This window comes from Oncorhynchus nerka, linkage group LG12, assembly GCF_034236695.1.
Source record: "Oncorhynchus nerka isolate Pitt River linkage group LG12, Oner_Uvic_2.0, whole genome shotgun sequence".
Taxonomy (NCBI): Eukaryota; Metazoa; Chordata; class Actinopteri; order Salmoniformes; family Salmonidae; genus Oncorhynchus; species Oncorhynchus nerka.
The window spans coordinates 27,657,156-27,681,592 of record NC_088407.1 but is presented as its reverse complement, the minus strand read 5'-3'; the positions used below and the strand labels follow the sequence as shown (position 1 = coordinate 27,681,592).

The window sequence follows — 24,437 nt, the reverse complement described above, 5'->3', positions numbered from 1 at the left end:
AGCTAGATAGAGGACTGATCTTTGTATCTGTGCCACTACAGCGTCAGTGATAACATGGGCAGCGCCATTGAGGCTCCATCTACATTTTAAGGTAGTCAATGTTCTTCTTCTCCAATGGCTGATTGCTACCAGCTGATAGGGATCCCCACCCAGTTGACTACTTCATAATGGTGGAAGCCTTCAATGGGAAAGTCTATGCCAAAAGTACCAGTCAAAAGTTTAGACACACCTACTCATTCAAGGGTAAATCAAATAAATCAATACATCTAATGTCCATTGTTTGTGTTTCTTGGCCCAAGCAAGTCTCTTCTTCTTATTGGTGTTCTTTAGTAGTGGTTTCTTTCCAGCAATTCGACCATGATTCACATAGTCTCCTCTGAACAGTTGATGTTGAGATGTATCTGCTACTTCAACTCTGTGAAGCATTTATTTGGGCTTCGCTTTCTGAGGCTGGTAACTCTAATGAACTTGTCCTCTGCAGCAGAGGTAACTCTGGGTCTTCCTTTCCTGTGCGGTCCTCATGAGAACCAGTTTCATCATAGCTCTTGATGGATTTTGCGACTGCACAAGTTCTTGACATTTTTCATATTGACTAACATCCATGTCTTAAAGTAATGATGTACTGGCATTTCTCTTTTCTTATTTGAGCTGTTTTTACCATAATATGGAGTTGGTCTTTTACCAAATAGGGCTATCTTCTGTATACCACCCCTACCTTGTCACAACACAACATTTAACACAACTGATTGGCTCAAACATATTAAGGAAAGAAATTCCACAAATTAACTTTTAACAAGGCACACCTGTTTATTGATATGCATTCCAGGTGACTACCTCATGAGGCTGGTTGAGAGAAAGCCAAGAGTGTGCAAAGTTGTCATCAAGGCAAAGTGGGGCTACTTTGAAGATTCCCAAATATAAAATATATTTTTACTTGTTTAACACTTTTTTGGTTACTACATGATTAGTACATTGTGTTATTTCATAGTTTTGATGTCTTCACTATTATTCTACAATGTAGAAAATAGTACAAATAAAGAAAAACCCTGGAATGAGTAGGTGTGTCCAAACTTTTGACTGTTACTGTACATATTCCTCAGATTTTGGGCAGAGTAAAACCTCTCACTTCGCTTCTTCCTCTCTGACTAACAGCAAAAAGACGGTGGGCAGTGATGTGGTGGTAAGGAAATGGTTAACATGAAGGGGGTATGATTCTATGAGGGAGAAATTGCACCTGGGATAAGTGGAATATTCAATTTATTCTAAGAAGTAGTTATTATAACAATGGTTGCATAAATGTGGATTTTTTTTGTAGGCGGGCAATTCCATGGTAACAGAATTAAGCTGAGACTTGAAAGGTATTCCAAACAAAACCATCAAATGCAAAGTGAAACAAACCATACAACTCCATGCATAAGGACTACTTTTAACAATTTCCACACAAAATGTTACAAAAACACATTTACCTGAAGAACAGTGCAGAAGTAATGTTTGGTAGAGTGATGGTAAAATCTCCCTCAGTTTTTTTGTGACCATGTTTTCCAAAAACTCTGTTAAAAGATCTACCCCAAATTAAGATTCAAAGATGTCTGCAGCAAGAATGGGGTGTCAGCTAAAATATGACAACATGAGTTAAAAAAAAAATTGAACTACAGTAGGCCTAAGTAAAGTGCATTAACACTCAGTAACAGAATGATGGTAACAGAATGACATCATGGGTCCCTGATCTGCATTATAAAGACATGCATATTTATGAACATCCTTCCCTTAATGGTGATGTATCCTGAATAAGTACACATAGGTAGAAAAATGTACTATCCTCCTTTGCTTGTATGGGTATTATTCTACAGACTGGCTATTATTCTAATGAGCTCCGCCCCAAACAAGACCAAATTTGGATGGCCCGGACCGGACCAAATTTGTATCAATCACAGTACAGCACAGAAGAGCACAGTAGAGTACAGTAGAATATAGTACAATACAGCACAGTAGAGTAGAGTTCAGTACAGTAGCGTATAGTTCAGTACTGTACTGTACCATAGAGTATAGTTCAGCACTGTACTGTACAATACAGTAAATTATACTGTACTAAATTCTAGGCCTACTGTGCAGTACCTTGTTGTATTTTACTGACCTATTCTCTCTACTCTACTTTACTGTACTATACTGTCCAAACTTGTGAAACGGTCGTCTATGATTGGTTCAGATTTGGACAGACCAAATTTCAATTACTTTTCAACATCCATGGACATTTACATTTTTAATATGTGTTTAACCTTTATTTAACTAGGCAAGTCAGTTCAGAAAAAAGTCTTATTTACAATGATGGCCTACCCCAGCCTACCCCATCCTACCCCATCCTACCCCAGTCTACCCCATCCTACCCCAGTCTACCCCGGCCTACCCCATTCTACCCCGGCCTACCCCATCCTACCCCAGCCTACCCCGGTCTACCCCAGCCTACCCCGGTCTACCCCATCCTACCCCGGCCTACCCCATCCTACCCCAGCCTACCCCCTACCCCATCCTACCCCGGTCTACCACATCCTACCCCAGCCTACCCCGGCCTACCCCAGCCAAACCCAGACAATGCTGGGCCAAATGTACGCCTCCCTATGGGACTCCCAATCACAGCCGGATGTGATTCAGCCTGGATTCAAACCAGGGACTGTAGTGATGCCACCTGCACTGAGATGCAGTGCCTTAGACAACTGCACCACTCAGTCAGTGCTCAGTTGGTGACAGGGCTAGTGACAGTAAATGGAAGAGAGGGGACTTATGGGTAGGTGTTAGTAAGAGCCAGGAGAGGTGACATTAACGAGAGAGAGAGAGAGAGAGTTTATTATCTACTTCACTTGCTTTGGCAATGTTCACATATGTTTTCCCATGGCAATAAAGCCCTTGAATTGAATTGAGAGAGAGAAAGAGAAGAGGGAAGAGAGACACAGAGAGAGAGAGAGAGAGAGCGAGAGAGAGAGGGAGGGGTTGTACAGATGGTTTTCACACTCTTGCTTCAACAAGGGCTTCTGAGTGGCGCAGCAGTCTAAGGCACAGCATCTCAGTGCTAGAGGTGTTACTACAGACACCCTGGTTGGAATCCACGCTGTATCACAACAGGGTGTGATTGGGAGTCCCATAGGGTGGTGCACAATTGGCCCAGTTTGGAACGGGGTAGGCAGTCATTAGCTTTTAACTGAATTGCCTGGTTAAATGAAGGTTAAATGAAATAAAAATGTAAAAAACGTGAAAGAGAAAGAAAACAGTTATGAGCTGAACATAATATTACGCCAGTGGAAGGGAGGACAGTAGCAGGTGACCCAACGGTGGTTTGTGACAACTATGAATTCCCTTTGTAGCCAATTCTGTTACAGATTTTTGGGTCATTCGGTTAATGGTTCGGTAACAGAATGACGCATTTGAATAAATTTAATAAATCATAAACCAAATGATTTATCAGTAAAAACACAATAACTAATTGGTAGGTCTAACATTACTCGTTACTCTTGTGAACTTTTATTATCCTCTCTCCTCATGATGGAGCGACATTTGAAAATATCATAAAGATATGTGGGGTTTTGGAAACAGAATGACAAAACACGAGGCAATATTTCTTAAACTTACAAAAGGCCAATCATTTCCGCAAAACCAAATATAACTGTTGATATTAGTTGGATACCACGTCATCTCAATGTGGACGTGTGTAATATTTGGTAGAGACATTGACCAATGAGATGTCGACCTATATTGGCTCACTCAAAATGTCAGACGGAAGTTTGTTGAATTCCCAATGTGTTATCACAATGCTCCCAACCATGTAAAAGCACAACCAAAGTTCCTACGGGAATACAACTTCAGATATGTTATTTATTTATACAACAGATTAACGTGCTATCACTGTGCTTAGCAGAACCAAATTGACAGTTTCATAATTTAGCACACACTCTTAGCCAGAGCCATTTACAGGAGATTGACCTGGATAACAGTTGAGACTACAATAAAGTACATGGTGCAAGTGATCAATGCCGTCCGAGATTCTGCACAGATTATTACAGATCTCCACAGACCTGCGATGACCTATTCATGCTATCTTGAACATGCACGCTTTATATGATTACATGAGAAGACATTTATAGTTACAGTAACTTCAAAATATGGCCATAGATGTTTTACTCATTTTAATGTTGATTAAAAAATATATATATGTATTTCACTTTTATTTAACCAGGTAGGTCAGTTGAGAACAAGTTCTCATTTACAACTGCAGCCTGGCCAAGATAAAGCAAAGCAGTGCAACAAAAACAACAACACAGTGTTACACATGGAATAAACAAATATACAGTCAATAACAGAATAGAAAAATATATGTATATGTACAGTGTGTGCAAATGTAGTAAGATTAGGGAGGTAAGGCAATAAATAGGCCATAGAGGCGAAATAATTACAATTTAGCATTAACACCAGAGTGATAGATGTGCAGATGATGATGTGCATGTAGAGATACTGGGGTTCAAAAGAGCAATAAATAAATTACATTTACATTTACATTTAAGTCATTTAGCAGACGCTCTTATCCAGAGCGACTTACAAATTGGTGCATTCACCTTATGACCTCCAGTGGAACAGTAGTGCATCTAAATCTTTTCAGGGGGAGGGGGGGTGAGAGGGATTACTTTATCCTATCCTAGGTATTCCTTAAAGAGGTGGGGTTTCAGGTGTCTCCGGAAGGTGGTGATTGACTCCGCTGTCCTGGCGTCGTGAGGGAGTTTGTTCCACCATTGGGGGGCCAGAGCAGCGAACAGTTTTGACTGGGCTGAGCGGGAACTGTACTTCCTCAGTGGTAGGGAGGCGAGCAGGCCAGAGGTGGATGAACGCAGTGCCCTTGTTTGGGTGTAGGGCCTGATCAGAGCCTGGAGGTACTGAGGTGCCGTTCCCCTCACAGCTCCGTAGGCAAGCACCATGGTCTTGTAGCGGATGCGAGCTTCAACTGGAAGCCAGTGGAGGGAGCGGAGGAGCGGGGTGACGTGAGAGAACTTGGGAAGGTTGAACACCAGACGGGCTGCGGCGTTCTGGATGAGTTGTAGGGGTTTAATGGCACAGGCAGGGAGCCCAGCCAACAGCGAGTTGCAGTAATCCAGACGGGGATAAATAAATAACAATATGGGGGATGAGGTAGTTGGGTGTGTTATTTACAGATGGGCTGTGTACAGGTACAGTGATCGGGAAGCTGCTCTGACAGCTGATGCTTAAAGTTAGAGAGGGAGATATAGACTCCAGCTTCAGTGATTGTTGCTATTCGTTCCAGTCATTGGCAGCAGAGAACTGGAAGGAAAGGCAGCCAAAGGAGGTGTTGGCTTTGGGGATGACCAGTGAAATATACCTCCTGGAGCGTGTGCTAAGGGTGGGTGTTGCTATGGGGACCAGTGAGCTGAGATAAGGTGGGGCTTTACCTAGCAGAGTCTTATAGATGACCTGGAGCCAGTGGGTTTGGCAACGAATATGTAGCGAGGGCCAGCCAACGAGAGCATACAGGTTGCAGTGGTGAGTAGTATATGGGGCTTTGGTGACAAAACGGATGGCACTGTGATAGACTACATCCAATTTGCTGACTAGAGTGTTGGAGGCTATTTTGTAAATGACATCGCCGAAGTCAAGGATCGGTAGGATAGTCAGTTTTACGAGGGTATGTTTGGCAGCATGAGTGAAGGAGGCTGAGAATGTAACATTAGTTTGTAAGATAGTCTTAACTTTAGGCTATTTAGTGTATTACTAAAGTAATATTGACTTGTGTTTGGTTAACAACACAACCAATGATCAACATTTAAAGGAGATGTAGAATATCTACTGCTTGGATAGTTTCCTCTGAGCCCTTGGCTTAATGTTAACTTTTATTTTTGGTTTAGTTCATCATTAACTTGAAGATTACATTTGAAATCAACCAAAGCTTGAAACCCTAGGACCAAGTGTATTGTCTATTGTTAGTTGAACCCTGGGTTGAACTGAAACAATAGCTGTTGATGACTTTGCAAATGCTATGTAGCATAGTTACATTTCATTTGCTCTATTAAACCTACCTTTTGGAATGATAACGAATGCAACAGTGAACGTATTTAGCTTTTAAGAGATCTCTCAATAATCATTCTCATGATAGCACATTGGTAGTAGCCAGTGACAAATATCAAAGCTAAGCTTGGTTAAAGCCCTGAATTTAACCAAATGAATAGCTGTAGATAGATCAACTCTCCAGTAGGAGGTGCTGCCCAGCCTATAGTTTTTTTCTGATACTGGATATAACGCTGAAGATCTGACGTGGTTACAAAGGTAGAAATTCAACATACTTTATAGAGGATTTTTCTATGTTGAAAATTCGCTCATATAATGACATAATCCTGTGGTTGAAATTACACCCTCAAAACAACAGTTATTATTTTTCAATTCAAATGTATTTTACAGGTAGACTCCACATCACAAAATGTTGACAAATTACATTGAAACAACATTGATTCAACCAGTTTGTGCTCAGTGTGAGGGGTCTTTACTTCAACATTATTGTGTTTTGAATGTATTTCTAATACCTTTAGTCTAGCAGACTTTTTCTGCTAGATGTTTTCTAGGACATTTTCTCCATCTGTTTGACCAGAAATCAAAGCCTTTACTTATTCCATATTTTTATGATGGGAAATGGTTGAAAAAATGTATATATGCCTAAAACCCCCTAAGGTCGACATCGACAAAATAAGAAAATCTCCATAAAAAATATGTCAGTTGAAGCTAGTGATATCAGCTTTTTGCATTGGATGCTCTCAATCCACCGCGTCTGCCTATGTCGAACTTCCGCATGTAACGCAGATGACAGGGCCAGAGCGGTGTTTGGTAGAGCATGAGACACCCCGAAAATCTTCTTTTTTTTTTTTTACAACATCGTCTGTAGCTTCCGAACGTTTTGGTCTACAATTATGACACATCTATGGAAAGATGAGACTCTCATGAACACGATGGTGTTCTTTCTCCGTGCTTTCTCTATGACCTCTACAAGTGTCAGGAGACTCGTCTGAAGTCAGTAGAGCTGATCTGCCAACTCCTGTCTGTAGCATCTGAACTGTTTGGACTACACACTAATATGATATGTGGCAAAGGTCTGTGTGAAGGTGAGACTTCCATGTTTTGCTCTCGGACGCCCACAGGCCTCACAAGACTCGTCTGAAGGTCCCCTATACACGTTGAAACAGTGAATGGAAGCACAGAGTACCAGTCAAAAGTTTTGGACACACCTACTCCTTCAAGGAGTTTTCTATATTTTTTACTATTTTCTACATTGTAGAATAAAAGTGAAGACATAAAAAATAACACATATGGAATCACTTAGTAACAGAAAAAGTGTTAAACAAATCAATGACTATTATTCTGCAATGTACAGTCGTGGCCAAAAGTTTTGAGAATGACACAAATATCAATGTTCAAGTCTGCTGCCTCAGTTTGTATGCCTCAGTTTGCAATTAGCATATACTCCTGATAGTTATGAAGAGTGATCAGATTAATTGCAATTAATTGCAAAGTCCCTATTTGCCATGCAAATGAACTGAATCCCCCCAAAAATGTCCATTGCATTTCAGCCCTGCCACAAAAGGACCAGCTGACATCATGTCAGTGATTCTCTCGTTAACACAGGTGTGAGTGTTGACGAGGACAAGGCTGGAGATCACTCTGTCATGCTGATTGAATTCAAATAACAGACTGGAAGCTTCAAAAGGAGGGTGGTGCTTGGAATCATTGTTCATCCTCTGTCAACCATGGTTAATTGCAAGGAAACACGTGCCGTTATCATTGCTTTGCACAAGAAGGGCTTCACAGGCAAGGATATTGCTGCCAGTAAGATTGCACCTAAATCAACCATTTATCGGATCATCAAGAACTTCAAGGAGAGCGGTTCAATTGTTGTGAAGAAGGCTTCAGGGCGCCCAAGAAAGTCCAGCAAGCGCCAGGACCGTCTCCTAATGTTGATTCAGCTGCGGGATCGGGGCACCACCAGCACAGAGCTTGCTCAGGAATGGCAGCACGCAGGTGTGAGTGCATCTGCACGCACAGTGATGCGAAGATTTTTGGAGGATGGCCTGGTGTCAAGAAGGGCAGCAAAGAAGCCAATTCTCTCCAGGAAAAACATCAGGGACAGACTGATATTCTGCCAAAGGTACAGGGATTGGACTGCTGAGACTGGGGTAAAGTCATTTTCTCTGATGAATCCCCTTTCCGATTGTTTGGGACACCCGGAAAAAAGCAGCTTGTCTGGAGAAGACAAGGTGAGCGCTAACATCAGTCCTGTGTCATGCCAACAGTAAAGCATCCTGAGACCATTCATGTGTGGGGTAGCTTCTCAGTCAAGGTAGTGGGCTCAGTCACAACTTTGTCTAAGAACACATTCTTGAGCAACACGAAAATAGCTCTACCTCAACATTATCACAACATACGGTGCTATGCAACCAGAGAGATCTGATTGCCACAGTAGCTATTCTGTGGTTGACTAGCCTAGTCAGATCATCACAGAGGCTGATGGTCTATTCTAGCCCCATCATTTTTGTCTCTCTGGCACAACACATGTGTATGTTTGTACATGTACAGAGAGACAGTTAAATATGCACGCACACACACACACACACACACACACACACACACAGACACACATGCATATACATTGTCAATAACTCCACAACAGCACCATCAGAAATGCTTGGAGGATCACATGACAAGTGAAAGTCAGTCACTGCCTGACCTGACCACGCATGGCTCTCCCTTGTGACCAGAATAAGTCCTTACTTTAGGCCTACTTGCACTGTCTGATCTGCTCTGAGTGTCAAATCTGAACCCAATCTAAAGTCTTTAAGAGATATTTATTTTGCGTAGGTAATCTATCTTCAGTCTGTTGACTACATTAGTTGACTACATGTGCGTAATGGCGCGAGGGCAAACCCTTTTGGACCTGTATAGCCTAGCCTATGTTTTTATTTATTTGTATGTTACTGTTCTATATGGATGGGTTTTAGAGAGTGATGTGAAGGGTTAACAAATTGAAAACAGATGAAACAAACATTTTTCATGTCGGACGTCATCATGCAATGGGCGTGATGTAGCCGTTAAAGGTCTGTTCCTGAGTTACTATGAAAATAAACTCACATCAGACAGCTCTGATCAAATAATACTAATCAACATCTGTTTGTTTGAGCGTATAGAATATCATTTCATAAAACTAGAATGGTGAATTGTTTCTCTCTCGTCTATGTTGGTTTATTTGTGTGGGTTATTTTATTTACCATTCTATGGTATGTGTGGTCCTCTGTTCCTTGCCTTAGCTGGCAATCTGGGTTTCAAAAATCTGTCATCATTCCAAAGCGCGGCGTCTTCATGGAACGACAGACACGAGCGCAATAATGCCAAAGGGGGGTGTGCGTATGGCAAGCAGAGAGCGGAGCAGAGAGAGAGATATTTAGAGCGAGAGGCAGATGTCTTTCTCCACTCCAGAAGAGAATACCGCAGCAACGGATAAATAATAACGACGTAGTAAAACTAATTGACAGCTTGATAAGACCTAATTTCTGACTTCCGCTAAAGACACAAAATAGCCTGACGCATGCATGTAGGAAGATCTAGGTAATATCGGTCTCAAATCGCGTAAACGCGAGGCGCATAATCATCGTTTTCATAATGCGGGCGTGAGTAACATACTGTAAACGGAGGGAGGAATAAGGGAGGTTAGTAGAGGGCCAGTGGTAATCGGCTCACCACTATACGAGCTATAGTCCTCTCCGCCAGACCAAAAGCGGGCGAGAGCGGGCCGAGACAGCAGTATGTCGAACCGAAAACATCGGGACAGCCAAGAGATATGCGCCCGCAAGGTCCGGGAGCTGGCCCAGGCTGTAGTAAACAAACACTGCTTCGAGTGCAGTCAACCGGGGGTGACTTACATCGATATCACCGTGGGCTGCTTCGTGTGCACGTCGTGCTCTGGAATGCTGTAAGTAGGTGGATACACAAGGGACATATATATTTGGATAGCTTCTATAACATGCATATTGCGCACATGAGGCTATTATATATGCCTATAAATAAAAGAAGCCCATTGCATGCAAATTATTAACCAATAATAATGTCCAGTATGCTGCATCTGCAGAGCATATTTGAAGATGCTGTTATATTTGAGCATTGAGAAGGAACTGAAACGTGAAACTGTAGCCTAACGTGGCCTATGCGCCCTGTATTCATTTACGAGGTCGCCCCATGGTTTGTTAACTTCCTATGGCTACAGTTAATTGTACTACTACTACTTTAACATTTTCAGGCGTGCCCGTTTACCGCGCCGTGTTACGTTTCCTTTCGTCGTGGCCCAGGTTTGGTGTCTCTTTCTGGTTCATGTAACATTCTGCATGCAGACGGTTGCCAGCTCAGGTCCTCAACACATTATAGGCTATGCCTGTAGCATGTCGCAAGGTTCAGTAATTTGCAGTGGCCAGATTTCAGCACAGGTTTAGACTCTTGTCACGAGCACAGAAGAATAGCCTAAACGTTAAACCCTTTGCACACTGAATGAGCAAACTATTATGTCATGTTTTGTATGCCTAACCTCTACACTGGATACATTTGCACTATGACAATTTTCGCATTTTCTCACAGTCACCTGTTATGGCATCCATTTCTCGAACACTTTAAATCCCCCTTACATCCCATTCCTCTTCAATTCTCTATCATGAGTGTTCCTCTTCAGTGATTTATGTGATTATAGGCAGAGCAAATGTGAAGTGCCCACTTTTACACATCTTCCATCTCTCATTTATTTATTTTTCTTCTTTTTTCCAATCTCTCTGCCTCAGGAGAGGACTCAACCCTCCCCACAGAGTCAAGTCTATCTCCATGACAACCTTCTCCCAACAGGAAGTGGAGTTCCTGCAAAACCATGGCAACGAGGTGAGTGACAAACGGGCCGCATCCATTATTGACAGTCAGGTGGGCTTGTAGGCGGGACCAAACAGTATTCCAACTATATTTCACCTTCCTCATTACAATTCTGGGGGTAATTTTCAGTGCCCCGGCTGGATACTTCAATATTTTAACGTCAGGAAAAGGTGAACAAAACGCAATTGTGATGCATACTTGGACTCGTAACATTCAGTATTCTATACATTTTTGATGTTCCAGGATAAATAGAGCAAGAATCGATTATATACCATAGGTATTATAAATAGATATCATAAATGATACATGTACATCCTTTTACCGGGGCCATCCTGAGAGAGATTGAGGCGACGTGAGGTAGATTTATCCATCTCCCATAATCATTTTTTTTTTTTATGTGAACTAGACAATATTAGATCCAAACCCTCACCTCTCTAGACCAGTCTGTTGTAGAATCTCCTCTATTTTCTTATCCCTCTTTTTGAGATAAAAGGGGATGCTTGATGCCCCCCTCCTTTATCAGTCAGACCAGATAATGGCACTGTTTTGGTGGTTGCAGACGGTTTCTGGAGGAATGTAGCTGCTCTGCCCAATTTGTGCAGTGAACAGAACGCAACGTCACAGTTACACCCAAACCACCTCGTGTGTGTGTGTGTGGGTGTGTGTGTGTGTGTCTAATGCATTGCATATGCCCAATAATTGAATTTTTGTGTGTACATGTGTGAGTGTATGCATGAGTGTCTGATTCATTGCTCTAACGCAGATATCAGGTAGAAAAGTCTGGATATTTCAGTCAGATTTAGTCATGATTAATCATCTTGGTGATTCATTTTCATGTCAGTGAGATGCAGTACTGTGACTAAAACATGTAATTAATGTGTGGGAAGGCGTGTATTGTTTATGTTCTGTATCATTGTGTGTGTGTGTGTGTGTGTGTGCGTGCGTGTGTGTTTGTGCGTGTGTGTGTGTTCCTGTGTGTGTGTAGGTGGGGAGGAGGACCTGGCTGTGTGCCTTTGATCCAAAGACAGAAGGTTGTTTCGACACAAGGGACTCCCAGAAACTGAAGGAGTTCCTCCAGGACAAATACCAGAAGAAGAAATGGTGAGGAAATCAATAAATATGAAATACTATCATCATATATTCAGAAAGATATCCATATGTCAGATGTACCACCTTCTCTGAACTAATCTGATCAAAGCTCCATAGTAACTCATTTGTAATAGCACATTGACGAGAATTTGTGGAATTTTTAGGACAGTGCATTTACTTACCTTGAGAAAAGTTTTCTTTTTTAGTTTAGTTTAGTTTCATTGAGATAGAATCTCTTCCTCAAACGTAGTCACAGCAACATGTAACTATTTCCAGGCATTTTTCGAAGAACAAGAACAGGAGGGAGGTAGAGGGACCCTGGAGCCCGCCTGGGGTACAGGCCTTACCCATCTCTCACGGCCCCACACCCGCCCAGGCCCAGTCCCACGCCATGCCCCCCTCGGCCAGACTGTTACGCACACTGGTGAGATACATAACACCTCCGAGAGATTGAGGAAATGAGAGAGAGAGAGAGGCAGAGCTGTATTTCCTGTCAGTAAAACTGCATTGAATCAAATTAAATCAGAGAAGGTGAAGAAAGAGAGAGAGCGTGAGATAGAGAAGGGGAGGGAGAGTGATAGATAGAGAGAAAGAGGAAAAGAGATAGGCAGAGAGAGGTGTTACTGTGGACAAGAGTAATAGAGGTAGAGAGAGGTGAATACTGTGAGGTCCTACGGCACAGAGAGAACCCACTCCAGGTCGTCTCCACATCAAAGATAAAGTGATTCATAATAGATGAAGGGTTATATGAGGATATGTAACACAGAGGGGAAATACACCCACCCACTGTGTGGTGACTGTCTTGTTCCCTCCCTGTCTAGCCTCTCCTCCAGTCCCAGCTCTCGTCCTGGGGGGACAGAGTCCCCGCTATCTCCCCTGCGGACATGAGGGCTGACGTGTTCACTGCCCGTGCTCCCTCGCGCTCCCAGAGCTTCAGAGACCCCCCTATGAAAGGTAGAACTGTTCACCATCTTTTTTTGGTACTATGAATAATGGCACCTGAGGCAACATGATTTGACCCTGTTTTTTCTTTCTCTTTCCACTTCTCTCTATTGTTATGTCTGTCTCTCTATTGTTATGTCTGTCTCTCTATTGTTATGTCTGTCTCTCTATTGTTATGTCTGTCTCTCTATTGTTATGTCTGTCTCTCTATTGTTACGTCTGTCTCTCTATTGTTATGTCTGTCTCTATATTGTTATGTCTGTCTCTCTATTGTTATGTCTGTCTCTCTATTGTTGTCTGTCTCTATCTTTCTCTCTCTCTCTCTGTTATTCTCCCCGTCTCCTTCTCTCTGTCTCTGTCCTCCCTTTCCTTGTCTCATCCCCCCCTCCCTCTCTCTCTCTCTCTCTCCCTCTCTCTCTCTCTCTCTCTCTCTCTCTCAGACTCTCTACTGAGTGGTATAGAAAGACAACGTCCAGGCTCTCTTTCCTCGGCTATGGGAAATCATAACCATTCCCCCTCCTTCCCTGCCCTCCCTCGACCCTCAGGTACAGACCACACTGACCTCTTGTCTGATTGGTTGTCTTATGAAATATACTCCTGGTGTCTTCACCTACCTACATATCTCTCATTTTCTTCCCTATCTCTGGTCCCTCTTTTTCTTTCTCTTTTTCCTTCTCTCTCTTCACGTTTACCTCCTTAGCCAGTAGCACTTTCAAAAACAACTTCACTTTAGGTAAGGCACTAACCTGTACAGTATTTGAAAGTGTGCTGAATGGTTATTCAGCGGTATAGAATAGAAAATAATAGAATAGATTTGGTGGTTGTGCATACTGCATAATTCCCTGTAAAACAGTAGTAAATGTGTATCTCAAGCCTGGCCAGGTCAAGGAGAGACACACTGTACCCTGAGAGGGAGGGAGGGGGGGAGAGAGAGAGAGAGAGAGATAACACATTTAAAACTATTTTTAGAGAGTAGCCAATGCTCCTTTCAACGGGGGCCCAATGGTATTCCACCATGCTGCGGTGCAGTAGTGTAGTGAGCTATATGGGTCACAGTTCTAATCATGCACATTGACATTCCAAATAAGTATGCTATGAAGAAGTGTATGATAAAGTAGGCTATGATTCAGTCCAGATCCTGCTGGCTGCTAATACATGTAGCATGCTAAACGTTTATGCAAAGCTTGTATTTCCCCAATTAGGAATTCGGAGGTTATATTTGCCATATTGGACTGTTGAGGCTATTGCCTGGTCATGTCATATGGTCAGAAAAACAAATGCATGGGCTGTGTCTGAAATGGCACTCTATTACCTATATAGTTCACTACTTTGGCCTTGGTCAAATGTAGTACACTATAGAGGGAATAGGGAGCCATTTCGGACTCACCCCCAGCCTTCCTTATATCGGCCATCTTTTTGTTGGCTCTCCCAGGTCGTACAGTGGCCTCCTCGGGGGGCTCAGCTCCCTTCAGGGCCTTCCCTAAGTCTCTGAGTGTGGACTTTGGAGGGCTCAGCCAACAGCACAGTCGCAGTGCCCTCAGCGTCGCCCCCCCAGCCCCCGGCCCCAACACACACACAGACCACCAGGACCGCTACGCTGCCCTGTCCCAACTGAACAGTGTCTTCCCTGAGACATCACCCGGACCTGCAAATGGACCAGGACTTACAGGTAAGGGTACAAGGAGTGAGTGTGTGTGTGTGTGTGTGTGTGCGTGTGCGTGTGCGTGTGCGTGTGTGCATGCATGTGAGAGACAGAGATAAAAGGTTGTTGTCAGCTACATTGCATAACGTTTATTATTCCCATTGTGCTTTCAGCTCTGAATGCTACACTGCTGGGTTGTAGCTGAATAACTTTGGAAATATGTTACAGTGTTGATTTAGCAATGCTACTAAATGCTAACATAACTAATGCTAACATAAATGTGCAGGAACAATGCTTTGGGCATGTTTAAACATATATTGTTTTATTCCCATGATTAAATACATACTACTTCTCCCCCAGGCAATCATATAGGTATTGTTTTTCTGTGTCATAGTTTAATTTGAACTCTAGAGCAGTTTTTTTTTTACACTTCTACACTCAATACAGTTACACCTTGACGACTCAAGCTCTCAGAGTGGAAACTTTGCATCCTATGTCTAAGTGAATTAAAGTACTCTTACCAGCTAATTACACTTGATCTCTCGAATTAAGCTCTAGCTGAAGCCCTGTGCTTATGGTCTGTCTATTGTTTTAATGTCTGTTGTTAGCACCCCCCGGTGGACTACGCCAGTATAACACACTCTTTGGGAAGCGCCTGTCCTCCAGTTCTACTCCTGCCAGGTAATGAATGCAATGTCAAGCAAATACACTTAACGTTCATATTAAGTTAACTGACTATGTGTCAACTCTGTACACGTGCATTGCAAATGCGCCGGTCCCAATACAGAAAGATTATTAAAGATGATTTATTTGCTCAGGATATCTGCACAACCCTTGGTTTAGTAATTCATGACAGTCCTACACCAGAGCTGGAGACAACTGCAATAGTAAATGGATTGTTTTTTTAGTTTTTTTGAATGGTCATACATGTAATAATACAATAATTCATACCCTTTGACTTAATCCACATTTTGTTACAGCCTGAATTTAAAATGATAAAATATATATGTTCTCTCAACCATCTACACAAACACAAACAAAATTACAACTTTTTTTTACACATTTTTGCAAATGCATTGAAAATGAAATAGAGAAATATCTCATTTACGTAAGTATTCATCACCCCTGAATCAATAAATGTTTGGCAGCGATTACAGCTGTGAGTCTTTCTAGATAAGTCTTTAAGAGCTTTGCACACCTGAATTGTACAATATTTGCACATTATTTATTTTTAAATTCTTCAAGCTCTGTCTAGTTGGTTGTTGATCATTGCTAGACAGCCATTTTCAAGTCTTGCCGTAGATTTTCAAGCCTGTTTAAGTCAGAACTGTAACAAACTCTGTATCTGTTATAAAGTCACCATTGGCCTCGTGGTGAAATCCCTGAGCAGTTTCCTTCCTCTTTGGCAACTGAGTTAGGAAGTACTCCTGTATCTTTGTGTTGACTGGGTGTATTGATACACCATCCGACGTGTAATTAATAACTTCACCAAGCTCAAAGGGATATTCAGTGTCTGCTTTTTTCAATATTTATTTTTTACCCATCTACCAGTAGGTGCTGTTCTGTGCAAGGCATTGGATAACCTGGAACACTTATTGACTCAAGACATTTCAGCTTTTCATTTGTAATTAATTTGTAAAAATGTCTGAAAACATTATTCCACTTTGACATTATGGGGTATTGTGTGCAGGCCAGTGATACAACATCTCAATTCAAATCCATTTAAAATTCAGGCTGTAAAACAGACAACATTTTGAAAAAGTCAAGGGATGTGAATACTTTCTGAAGGCACTGTGTATAGTTGGTCCTCCCTCATCCTCACCTTCCTTCCTTCGTCTCTTCTTTTCCTTCTTCCTTCAGCTCTCCAGGCGTGGATGCTGTGGCGGGATCCCAAACATTTGCAAGTAGGCAGTGTTACAAAAAGATGAATTAATCACGCGGGTGTATATTTCTCATGAAAGATTTTAAAAGACATGACCAAATCCCTTAACCTCTTTGTCTCTCTCTCTCGTCTCTCTCTCCCTGTCTCTCTCTCCCTGTCTCTCTCTCCCTGTCTCTTTGTCTCTCTCTCTCACCGTCTCTCTCTCTCCCTGTCTCTTTCTCTCTGTCTCTCTACCTCCATGTCTCAGATTTCCCCAACCCGTTCAGCTCCAGTTCCAGCTCTCAGCAGCAGCAGCCTGCCCTCTCTCCCAGTAACCCCTTCCACAGCTCCACCTCAGGAGGTAAGTTTCCCGCAGGGCTAGTGCCATATAGCGTCCTTGGGGCGTCTCTACCCTAAACCTTAACCCTAACCCTAGTCTTAACCATACCCTAACCCTAATCTTAACCATAACCCTTACCTAACCCCAACAATTACCTTAACCTTTTGACATTTCAACTTCAATTGGGTAACGTCAGAGTTGGGATGACCCAAGGGGAAAAGGTCAAGAATGTTCCAGTGACAGTTTACATGAAGGTACTCTTTAACGTGTTAAACTGTATATAAGTAGTTTATAGACCGTGTTCATGAGTTAGTACTGTAGTTTAGACATCATTAACAAGCGGTTATAATGGAGAATTGAGAATAACATCTGCTCCATATACAAGGCCCCTGGATTCGCGGTGTATTGGAGGACACAAGATGACACCCCAGTGTTGTGTCTCTTCCAGGTGACTCCAGTGGGTTTGTCACCTCTCCCACCTCAGTGTTTCCTCCGTCTGCCACCTTCCCAGCTCCCACTACCCAGAATGCATTTCCTCATGAGCATGCCAACAAACAGGAAACCAACGGCAAGTAGAAGTCAACAATCGTTCTATTCTCTTCTTCTAAGCTCTGCTCTTTCCTATTCTATTCTGCCAACAGAATTGCGAGAATGTTCTCCAACGATCCAGTACAGGACCACACGAAAATAGCACTTGCCGTTTTGCGTTCTGTATATACAAAGTACAGTACATGCTTTGCCAAGAAACACAAAAGTTAGCCAGTGCTGTAGTGTTTGATGGCTGCGCTACCACAGCAGCGTGCCATGTCACCCCACAGCTAATGATGATTACCAGCATCTTCCCTCCCCTGCTTACACAACACCAACTCAGTCATTAAATATAGACTTACAACCCAGAAATGTTGAATTAGTGATATTGCCCTGGTTTGTGGGGCGTTGCCCATTCTAGTAATTATATTTCTTTGTTTACTCCCCCTTTCATGTTGGGTGCTGGTTGATTTCAATGTGTGTTGAATGGCAATTCCCATGTGGTTCTATATTTGTCAGACTAGTATAGTATTTGATGTATTAGTATTTGGTCATAATGTGTCTCTGGCTTTGGGGGTGTTGTTGTGTTTGTAGGTTTTGCCTCTTTCCCTGCGCCGGACTCTCAGCCCAAAGTTCCTTGTCCAATGTCAGTGAACCCATTCACTGTGAGTACCACATTACAGCAACACAACCACAATGAGCATTGAGTGCACTTCAATAGGTTGAGCTGTGTTTGCTGGGGATTTGGATGGGAGCTGCTTAATTATCATGCTGAAGCTTAATTCAACAGGAATGAACGGTTCATTGGTGTTTGAGGGCTTTTCTGGAGCAGTACATTTACAGTAGGAGCTCTCCTTCGCTCTCTCACTCTCCCTCACATCTCCTTCGGTCTCTCCCTCTCTCTCACCATCTCCTTCGGTCTCTCCCTCTCCCTCACCATCTCCTTCGCTCTCTCCCTCACCATCTCCTTCGCTCTCTCCCTCTCCCTCACCATCTCCTTCGCTCTCTCCCTCTCCATCTCCGCTCTCTCCCTCTCCCTCACCATCTCCTTCGCTCTCTCTCTCACCATCTCCTTCGCTCTCTCCCTCTCTCTCACCATCTCCTTCGGTCTCTCCCTCTCCCTCACCATCTCCTTCGCTCTCTCCCTCTCCCTCACCATCTCATTCGCTCTCTCACTCTCCCTCACCATCTCATTCGCTCTCTCCCTCATCATCTCCTTCGCTCTCTCCCTCTCCCTCACCATCTCCTTTGCTCTCTCCCTCTCCCTCACCATCTCCTTCGCTCTCTCCCTCACCATCTCCTTCGCTCTCTCCCTCACCATCTCCTTCGCTCTCTCCCTCTCCCTCACCATCTCCTTCGCTCTCTCCCTCACCATCTCCTTCGCTCTCTCCCTCTCCCTCACCATCTCCTTCGCTCTCTCCCTCACCATCTCCTTCGCTCTCTCCCTCTCCCTCACCATCTCCTTCGCTCTCTCCCTCTCCCTCACCATCTCCTTCGGTCTCTCACTCTCCCTCACCATCTCCTTCGCTCTCTCCCTCTCCCTCACCATCTCCTTCGCTCTCTCCCTCACCATCTCCTTCGCTCTCTCCATCTCCTTCGGTCTCTCCCTCACCATCTCCTTCGCTCTCTCCCTCTCCCTCACCATCTCATTCGCTCTCTCACTCTCCCTCACCATCTCATTCGCTCTCTCCCTCATCATCTCCTTCGCTCTCTCCCTCTCCCTCACCATCTCCTTTGCTCTCTCCCTCTCCCTCACCATCTCCTTCGCTCTCTCCCTCACCATCTCCTTCGCTCTCTCCCTCACCATCTCCTTCGCTCTCTCCCTCTCCCTCACCATCTCCTTCGCTCTCTCCCTCACCATCTCCTTCGCTCTCTCCCTCTCCCTCACCATCTCCTTCGCTCTCTCCCTCACCATCTCCTTCGCTCTCTCCCTCTCCCTCACCATCTCCTTCGCTCTCTCCCTCTCCCTCACCATCTCCTTCGGTCTCTCACTCTCCCTCACCATCTCCTTCGCTCTCTCCCTCTCCCTCACCATCTCCTTCGCTCTCTCCCTCACCATCTCCTTCGCTCTCTCCCTCTCCCTCACCATCTCCTTCGCTCTCTCCCTCTCCCTCACCATCTCCTTCGCTCTCTCACTCTCCCTCACCATCTCCTTCGCTCTCTCCCTCTCCCTCACCATCTCCTTCGCTCTCTCCCTCTCCCTCACCATCTCCTTCGCTCTCTCCCTCACCATCTCCTTCGCTCTCTCCCTCTCCCTCACCATCTCCTTCGCTCTCTCCCTCTCCCTCACCATCTCCTTCGCTCTCTCACTCTCCCTCACCATCTCCTTCGCTCTCTCCCTCTCCCTCATCATCTCCTTCGCTCTCTCCCTCTCCCTCACCATCTCCTTCGCTCTCTCCCTCTCCCTCACCATCTCCTTCGCTCTCTCCCTCTCCCTCACCATCTCCTTCGCTCTCTCACTCTCCCTCACCATCTCCTTCGCTCTCTCCCTCACCATCTCCTTCGCTCTCTCACTCTCCCTCACCATCTCCTTCACTCTCTCCCTCTCCCTCACCATCTCCTTCGCTCTCTCCCTCTCCCTCACCATCTCCTTCGCTCTCTCTCTCTCCCTCACCATCTCCTTCGCTCTCTCACTCTCCCAACCTCTTTCCCTCCTTCGCTCCCTCCCTCTCTCAGGGGAATGTTTACCCGAGTAGAGGAATGTCGCGCAACCCTTTCATCTGATCCCGGCGCCCCGGGCTACGACCGACATGGAGGGGTGGACTGAAGACCGGTGAACTTGAAGAGCTGCTGCCATTTCAATGCCCCTTCAGAGAGAGAGGGGGGCGTTCATGCAGGCCCCTCTCCCCTCTACGTGTGTGTGTTTGTGCGTGCGCGTGTGGAGTATCTGTACTGTAACGTTTATCCATGGAATGTGTGCATGTGCGTGCCGGTGTGTTTGAGTGTGTGTGTGTGTGTGTTTACCACATACCATTTACCAAGGGGTGTTTATATGGCAATAGAATCCACCTCAGGGATCTGTGCGTGTCATCACCAAGACGTACACACACACTTACACACTTAAGCTGGGTGTACACTACATGATTTTGGCCCCGATTTAGCTGTCCCAGACAAGATTTTGAGATCGGAGACAAACTGTCGTTGCCTACTCCTTTAATGTGAGCGGGTCAGAGATGCAAATCTCAGGGCTCCCGATCCCGTCTTTGAGCAGTCCCAGACGTCCCGATATTTTCAAACGTTTGATTTTTGTCGGCACAAGATCTACAATGCTCTTGGAAGTGTGAGATGTGCATCGACAAGTTCTGAGAATGGTGATCAGCGAGAGCCAATGAGAGCTCGCCAGAGAAGAAGCCAGTTAGATGGTGACGTTGTTTCGCATCACCCAGAATGTGTCGACTCTCAAGCAGAAGCCATGACTACTAGTATGCATTTGTACTTGCCTTTAAACCAAAGCCAAAGTGTCAAATTGTTAAACAGCTCTGAAGTTCACAAGCAATGTTGTTCCGTTCAAAATGTTGGCTCGATATTTCAACTCTGTATGGCAAGCGTGAATGTCTGACTGAAAACGTTTACGAGGCTGCTTTGAGCCACAGCTCGCTCTAGTAACATTAACAATCCAATCACATCATCACGTCAATGTTTTGATGAGACAGCGGGGGTGGTACCGAGAATCCTCACGACCAAGTGAAGAATCTCGGCGTGTGTCACACCCATTTGTGCTACGTTGGCAAGACTAAAAACTACAGGGGGAAAAAGTTTGTTTTAATGTGAGAGGCTGAGCGATGTTAGGATTTTAAAAGTCGTGCAGTGTACACCCGACATTAGCTGTTTCTCCCACCTACTGCTTCTGTGCAACAGCAGCCCCATCAGCACGTCAAATCATCATATTTTGCTCACTTTTTGGAAACACCTCTGATAAGGACATTGAAAAACTCCCCAAAGCTAGTCAGTCTAGTCAGTCAGTGTGTATCAAGTCACAGAATGGAGACATCCCTCTTCAAGGCTTTCAGAGCTGAACAATATGACAAGCGCAAAGAAATTATGACAAGCAAGCATTTGTTTTTCTTAGTGACGGTTATGCCAGCCTTAACACAACATTCTCTTAACGCATGTAGATTGGAAAACATTCAGACAAGCCTGTCTCCCCCCCCCCATGTGCTGCGTGCATATCAGAGGAGGCTGGTGGGAGGAGCTATAGAAGGACTGGCTCATTGTAAATGGCTGGATTGGAATCAATGGCACAGAGTCAAACATGTGGTTTCTGTCACAATGAGCCCGTTCTCCTACAGCTCCTCCCACCAGTTTCCTCTGTTGCGTACGAATGTGGAAAACACATTTGTATTGTTTTTTTAAAAATGTTTTGTTGTTTTTTGTAAATCGTTTGTGTTTCAGTCTCAGGCTGCATGCGCTGGGAGGGCTGCAAGAGGAGATGCTATTGAATGTAAAAGCTGTTTTCAAAACAACAACAAGTGTGTTTCATCTCTCCCTGTAATGGACCAAATGTTTCTCGTTCTTTTGGGTGACAACATGGAGGTGAAATTCATTTTCTTTCTTTCTTTCTCTTTTTTTTTCAAGAGTTCCACCGAGAAAGTATTTGTAATGAGAAGTGTCCGTGTTCATAAATTCAAAATAATATTGGTTGCTTCTTTAAACAGCGTCTAGTTCTTTATTCGTTGTGTGTGTGTGTGTGTCTCTCTCTCAATAGTTCAATTCAATTCCATTTCCTTTATTGGCATGACTAAACAATGTACATATTGCCAAAGCTTACTTTAGACATTTAAAATATTAACACAATTAATAATAATAATCAATATTGTCAACGGGACAACAGTAACAACAATAACAAAAGGTCAAAATAACCATCCATTGAACAATAACAATAAGCATAGAGGACACAGGTTGGTTGGTCTGTCCTCATTCCTCATTTTATGGCAGGCAGCAATGTAGTGCGCTGCCAACCCACAGCTCTCTGCATCCTCCCCCAACAGGATGGGTAGCCTACTCTCATCAGAGAGGTCTTTGAAACCTTGAATAATGGTTTCAAATTTGGGGAAATTACACTCGCTAATTGTTTTATATTTTTTACATTTTGTCAGGAAATGCAGCTCTGTCTCAGGTTCTGCTGTGGTGCAGTGGTTGCACATCCTTTCCTCTACAGGGAGCCAGGTTTTCCTGTGTCTACCCTTCTCAATGACAAGACTGTGCTCACTGAGCCTGTACTTCGTCAAGGTTTTTCTAAGGTTTTGATCAGTAACCATGGTCAAATAGTTAGCCACGGTGTACTGTCGATTTAGGGCCAGATAGCACTGCATTTTGTTTTGTGCTTGTGCTTGTGTTTCCCAATAAGTAATGTAGTTTTGTTTTGACTGTTGGAATTAGTTTTATTCTGATTGATTGGATGTTCTGTTCCTGAGGCTTCAGTGTGTTAGTAGAACAGGTTTGTGAATTCCGCCCTAGGACCAGCTGGATGAGGGGACTCTTTTCTTTGCTCAGCTCTTGGCATTGCAGGGCTTGGTAAGGATATGAGAGGGGCTCACTGTATTTTAGATGTTTCCAAAACTGAATTGCTATTTTTACTCATTTAATACTAATGTATTGACTAATTCTGCCCTGCATTGATTGTTTGTAGTTTTCCTCTGGACATGTAGGAGAATCTTACAGAACTCTGCATGCAGTGTTTCAATGGGGTGTTTGTCCCAAAAGGGTGAAATCTTGTTTTGCAAGTGGACTCCACACCTCGCTGCCATAAAGTGCAATTGGTTCAATGACACATTCAATTAGTTTTAGCCAGATGTTAATAGGTATTTTAATTAGATGTTTTTTTAATGGCGTAGAATGCCCTTTAATGGCGTAGAATGCCCTGCGTGCTTTCTCTCTCAGCTCATTCACTGCATCATTAAGGTGTCCAGATGAGCTTGTTTATAAACGTAAGTAATTGTAGTGTGTGCAGTACTCTATATATTTTGTACCAACTGAGAACTTTGGTTTAACTCCCTGAGCTCTAGATCTTCTCTAGAAAATCATAATTTTTCATATTTTTGGGGTATACTGCCAGGGTCCAGGTCTGGCAGTACTACTCTAACATGTCCAGGCTCTGCTGTAGGCCATGTGCTGTGGGTGACAGCAGGTACAGGTCATCTGTGAAGAGCAGGCATTAAACCTCTAAATTGGGGAGACACTATTTTTCTAGAATAGTGGCCAATTCGTCTATGTAAATATTGAAGAGCGCAGGGCTCAGATTCCAACCCAGGCGAAGGCCCAGCTCCTGTTTAAAGAATTCAAGTTATTTTCTTGCCTTTTCTTTTCTCTCTCTGTGTGTGTGAAATGTTTCATTTGTTTCACTAAACGTTTTGTAATACATAACTTGTAACAAACAATTTGGATCATCAAATATTCAGTCAATTATGAGTAGACTATTTAAAACTTCCCTTGTGACAACTTTAAATAGGTAATGACAACATTTAACCACCAGGCGGCGTATGCTGCATAGTTTTCAAACCATGTCCATTTTTTACATTTTTATTTAACTAGGCAAGTCAATTAAGAATTCATTCGTATTTACAATGCCGGTCTACCAAAAGGCAAAAGACGTCCTGCGGGGACGGGGGCTGGGATTTAAAAATATATATACATATATAACATATAAATATAGGACAAAACACACATCATGACAAGAGAGACATAAGACAACAACATAGCAAGGCAGCAACACATGACAACACAGCATGATAGCAACACAACATGACAACAACACAACATGACAACAACATGGTAGCAACACAACATGACAACAACATGGTAGCAGAACAAAACATGGTAGAAACATTATTGGGCACAGACAACAGCACAAAGGGCAAGAAGGTAGGGCCATATTGCATAATTCTACATCTACAATGTAATAATGAAAATAAAGATGAATCGCTAGGCTGCTAGTTATAATTATTAACTATGTGTAATTAAAATAATACAATAAACAATCTTCATAAATAATACATTCACATGACTGAATCATGTAATTATGTCTATAAACATCATGTCAAATGTTCCCATTTACAGTTCAATCGATCGCACCAACCAACAGCTGTAAAAAGATTCAA

The 24,437-nt window shown here is 43.5% G+C and overlaps 2 protein-coding genes across 3 annotated transcripts in view; one reads left to right on the top strand and one right to left on the bottom strand.

Annotated features, from left to right (window-relative positions):
* LOC115138067 (arf-GAP with coiled-coil, ANK repeat and PH domain-containing protein 1-like) overlaps nt 1–12,309 on the bottom strand; it is a 38,811-nt gene extending 26,502 nt beyond the window's left edge. Inside the window, exon 1 of the mRNA XM_029674468.2 lies at nt 12,210–12,309. The gene's annotated coding sequence lies outside the window, so the exon portion shown is untranslated. The remainder of the gene's footprint in view (nt 1–12,209) is intronic.
* Nucleotides 9,414–21,992, top strand: LOC115138068 (arf-GAP domain and FG repeat-containing protein 2-like). 2 transcript variants are annotated; one of them, XM_029674469.2, is made up of 14 exons: nt 9,414–10,003; nt 10,857–10,950; nt 11,924–12,039; nt 12,304–12,451; nt 12,849–12,981; nt 13,410–13,514; nt 13,670–13,702; nt 14,402–14,638; nt 15,220–15,292; nt 16,472–16,515; nt 16,741–16,833; nt 17,261–17,380; nt 17,935–18,005; nt 20,017–21,992. In XM_029674469.2, the coding sequence occupies exons 1-14, from the start codon at nt 9,837–9,839 to the stop codon at nt 20,062–20,064; spliced, it is 1,482 nt and encodes a 493-aa protein (XP_029530329.1). In that variant the 5' UTR covers nt 9,414–9,836; the 3' UTR covers nt 20,065–21,992. The 2 variants fall into 2 exon arrangements, with proteins under 2 accessions (XP_029530329.1, XP_029530330.1); XM_029674470.2 differs by lacking the exon at nt 13,670–13,702 and having other exon boundaries at nt 9,417–10,003.
* Nucleotides 21,993–24,437: the final 2,445 nt, after the last annotated feature.

Excerpts from the sequence above, each read along its gene's own strand:
- LOC115138068 (XM_029674469.2), top strand. The coding sequence starts at position 9,837 with ATGTCGAACCGAAAACATCGGGACAGCCAAGAGATATGCGCCCGCAAG. Across the intron at positions 12,982-13,409 it reads CAGAGACCCCCCTATGAAAG|ACTCTCTACTGAGTGGTATA; the intron begins GTAGAACTGTTC and ends TCTCTCTCTCAG. Across the intron at positions 15,293-16,471 it reads TCCAGTTCTACTCCTGCCAG|CTCTCCAGGCGTGGATGCTG; the intron begins GTAATGAATGCA and ends TTCTTCCTTCAG.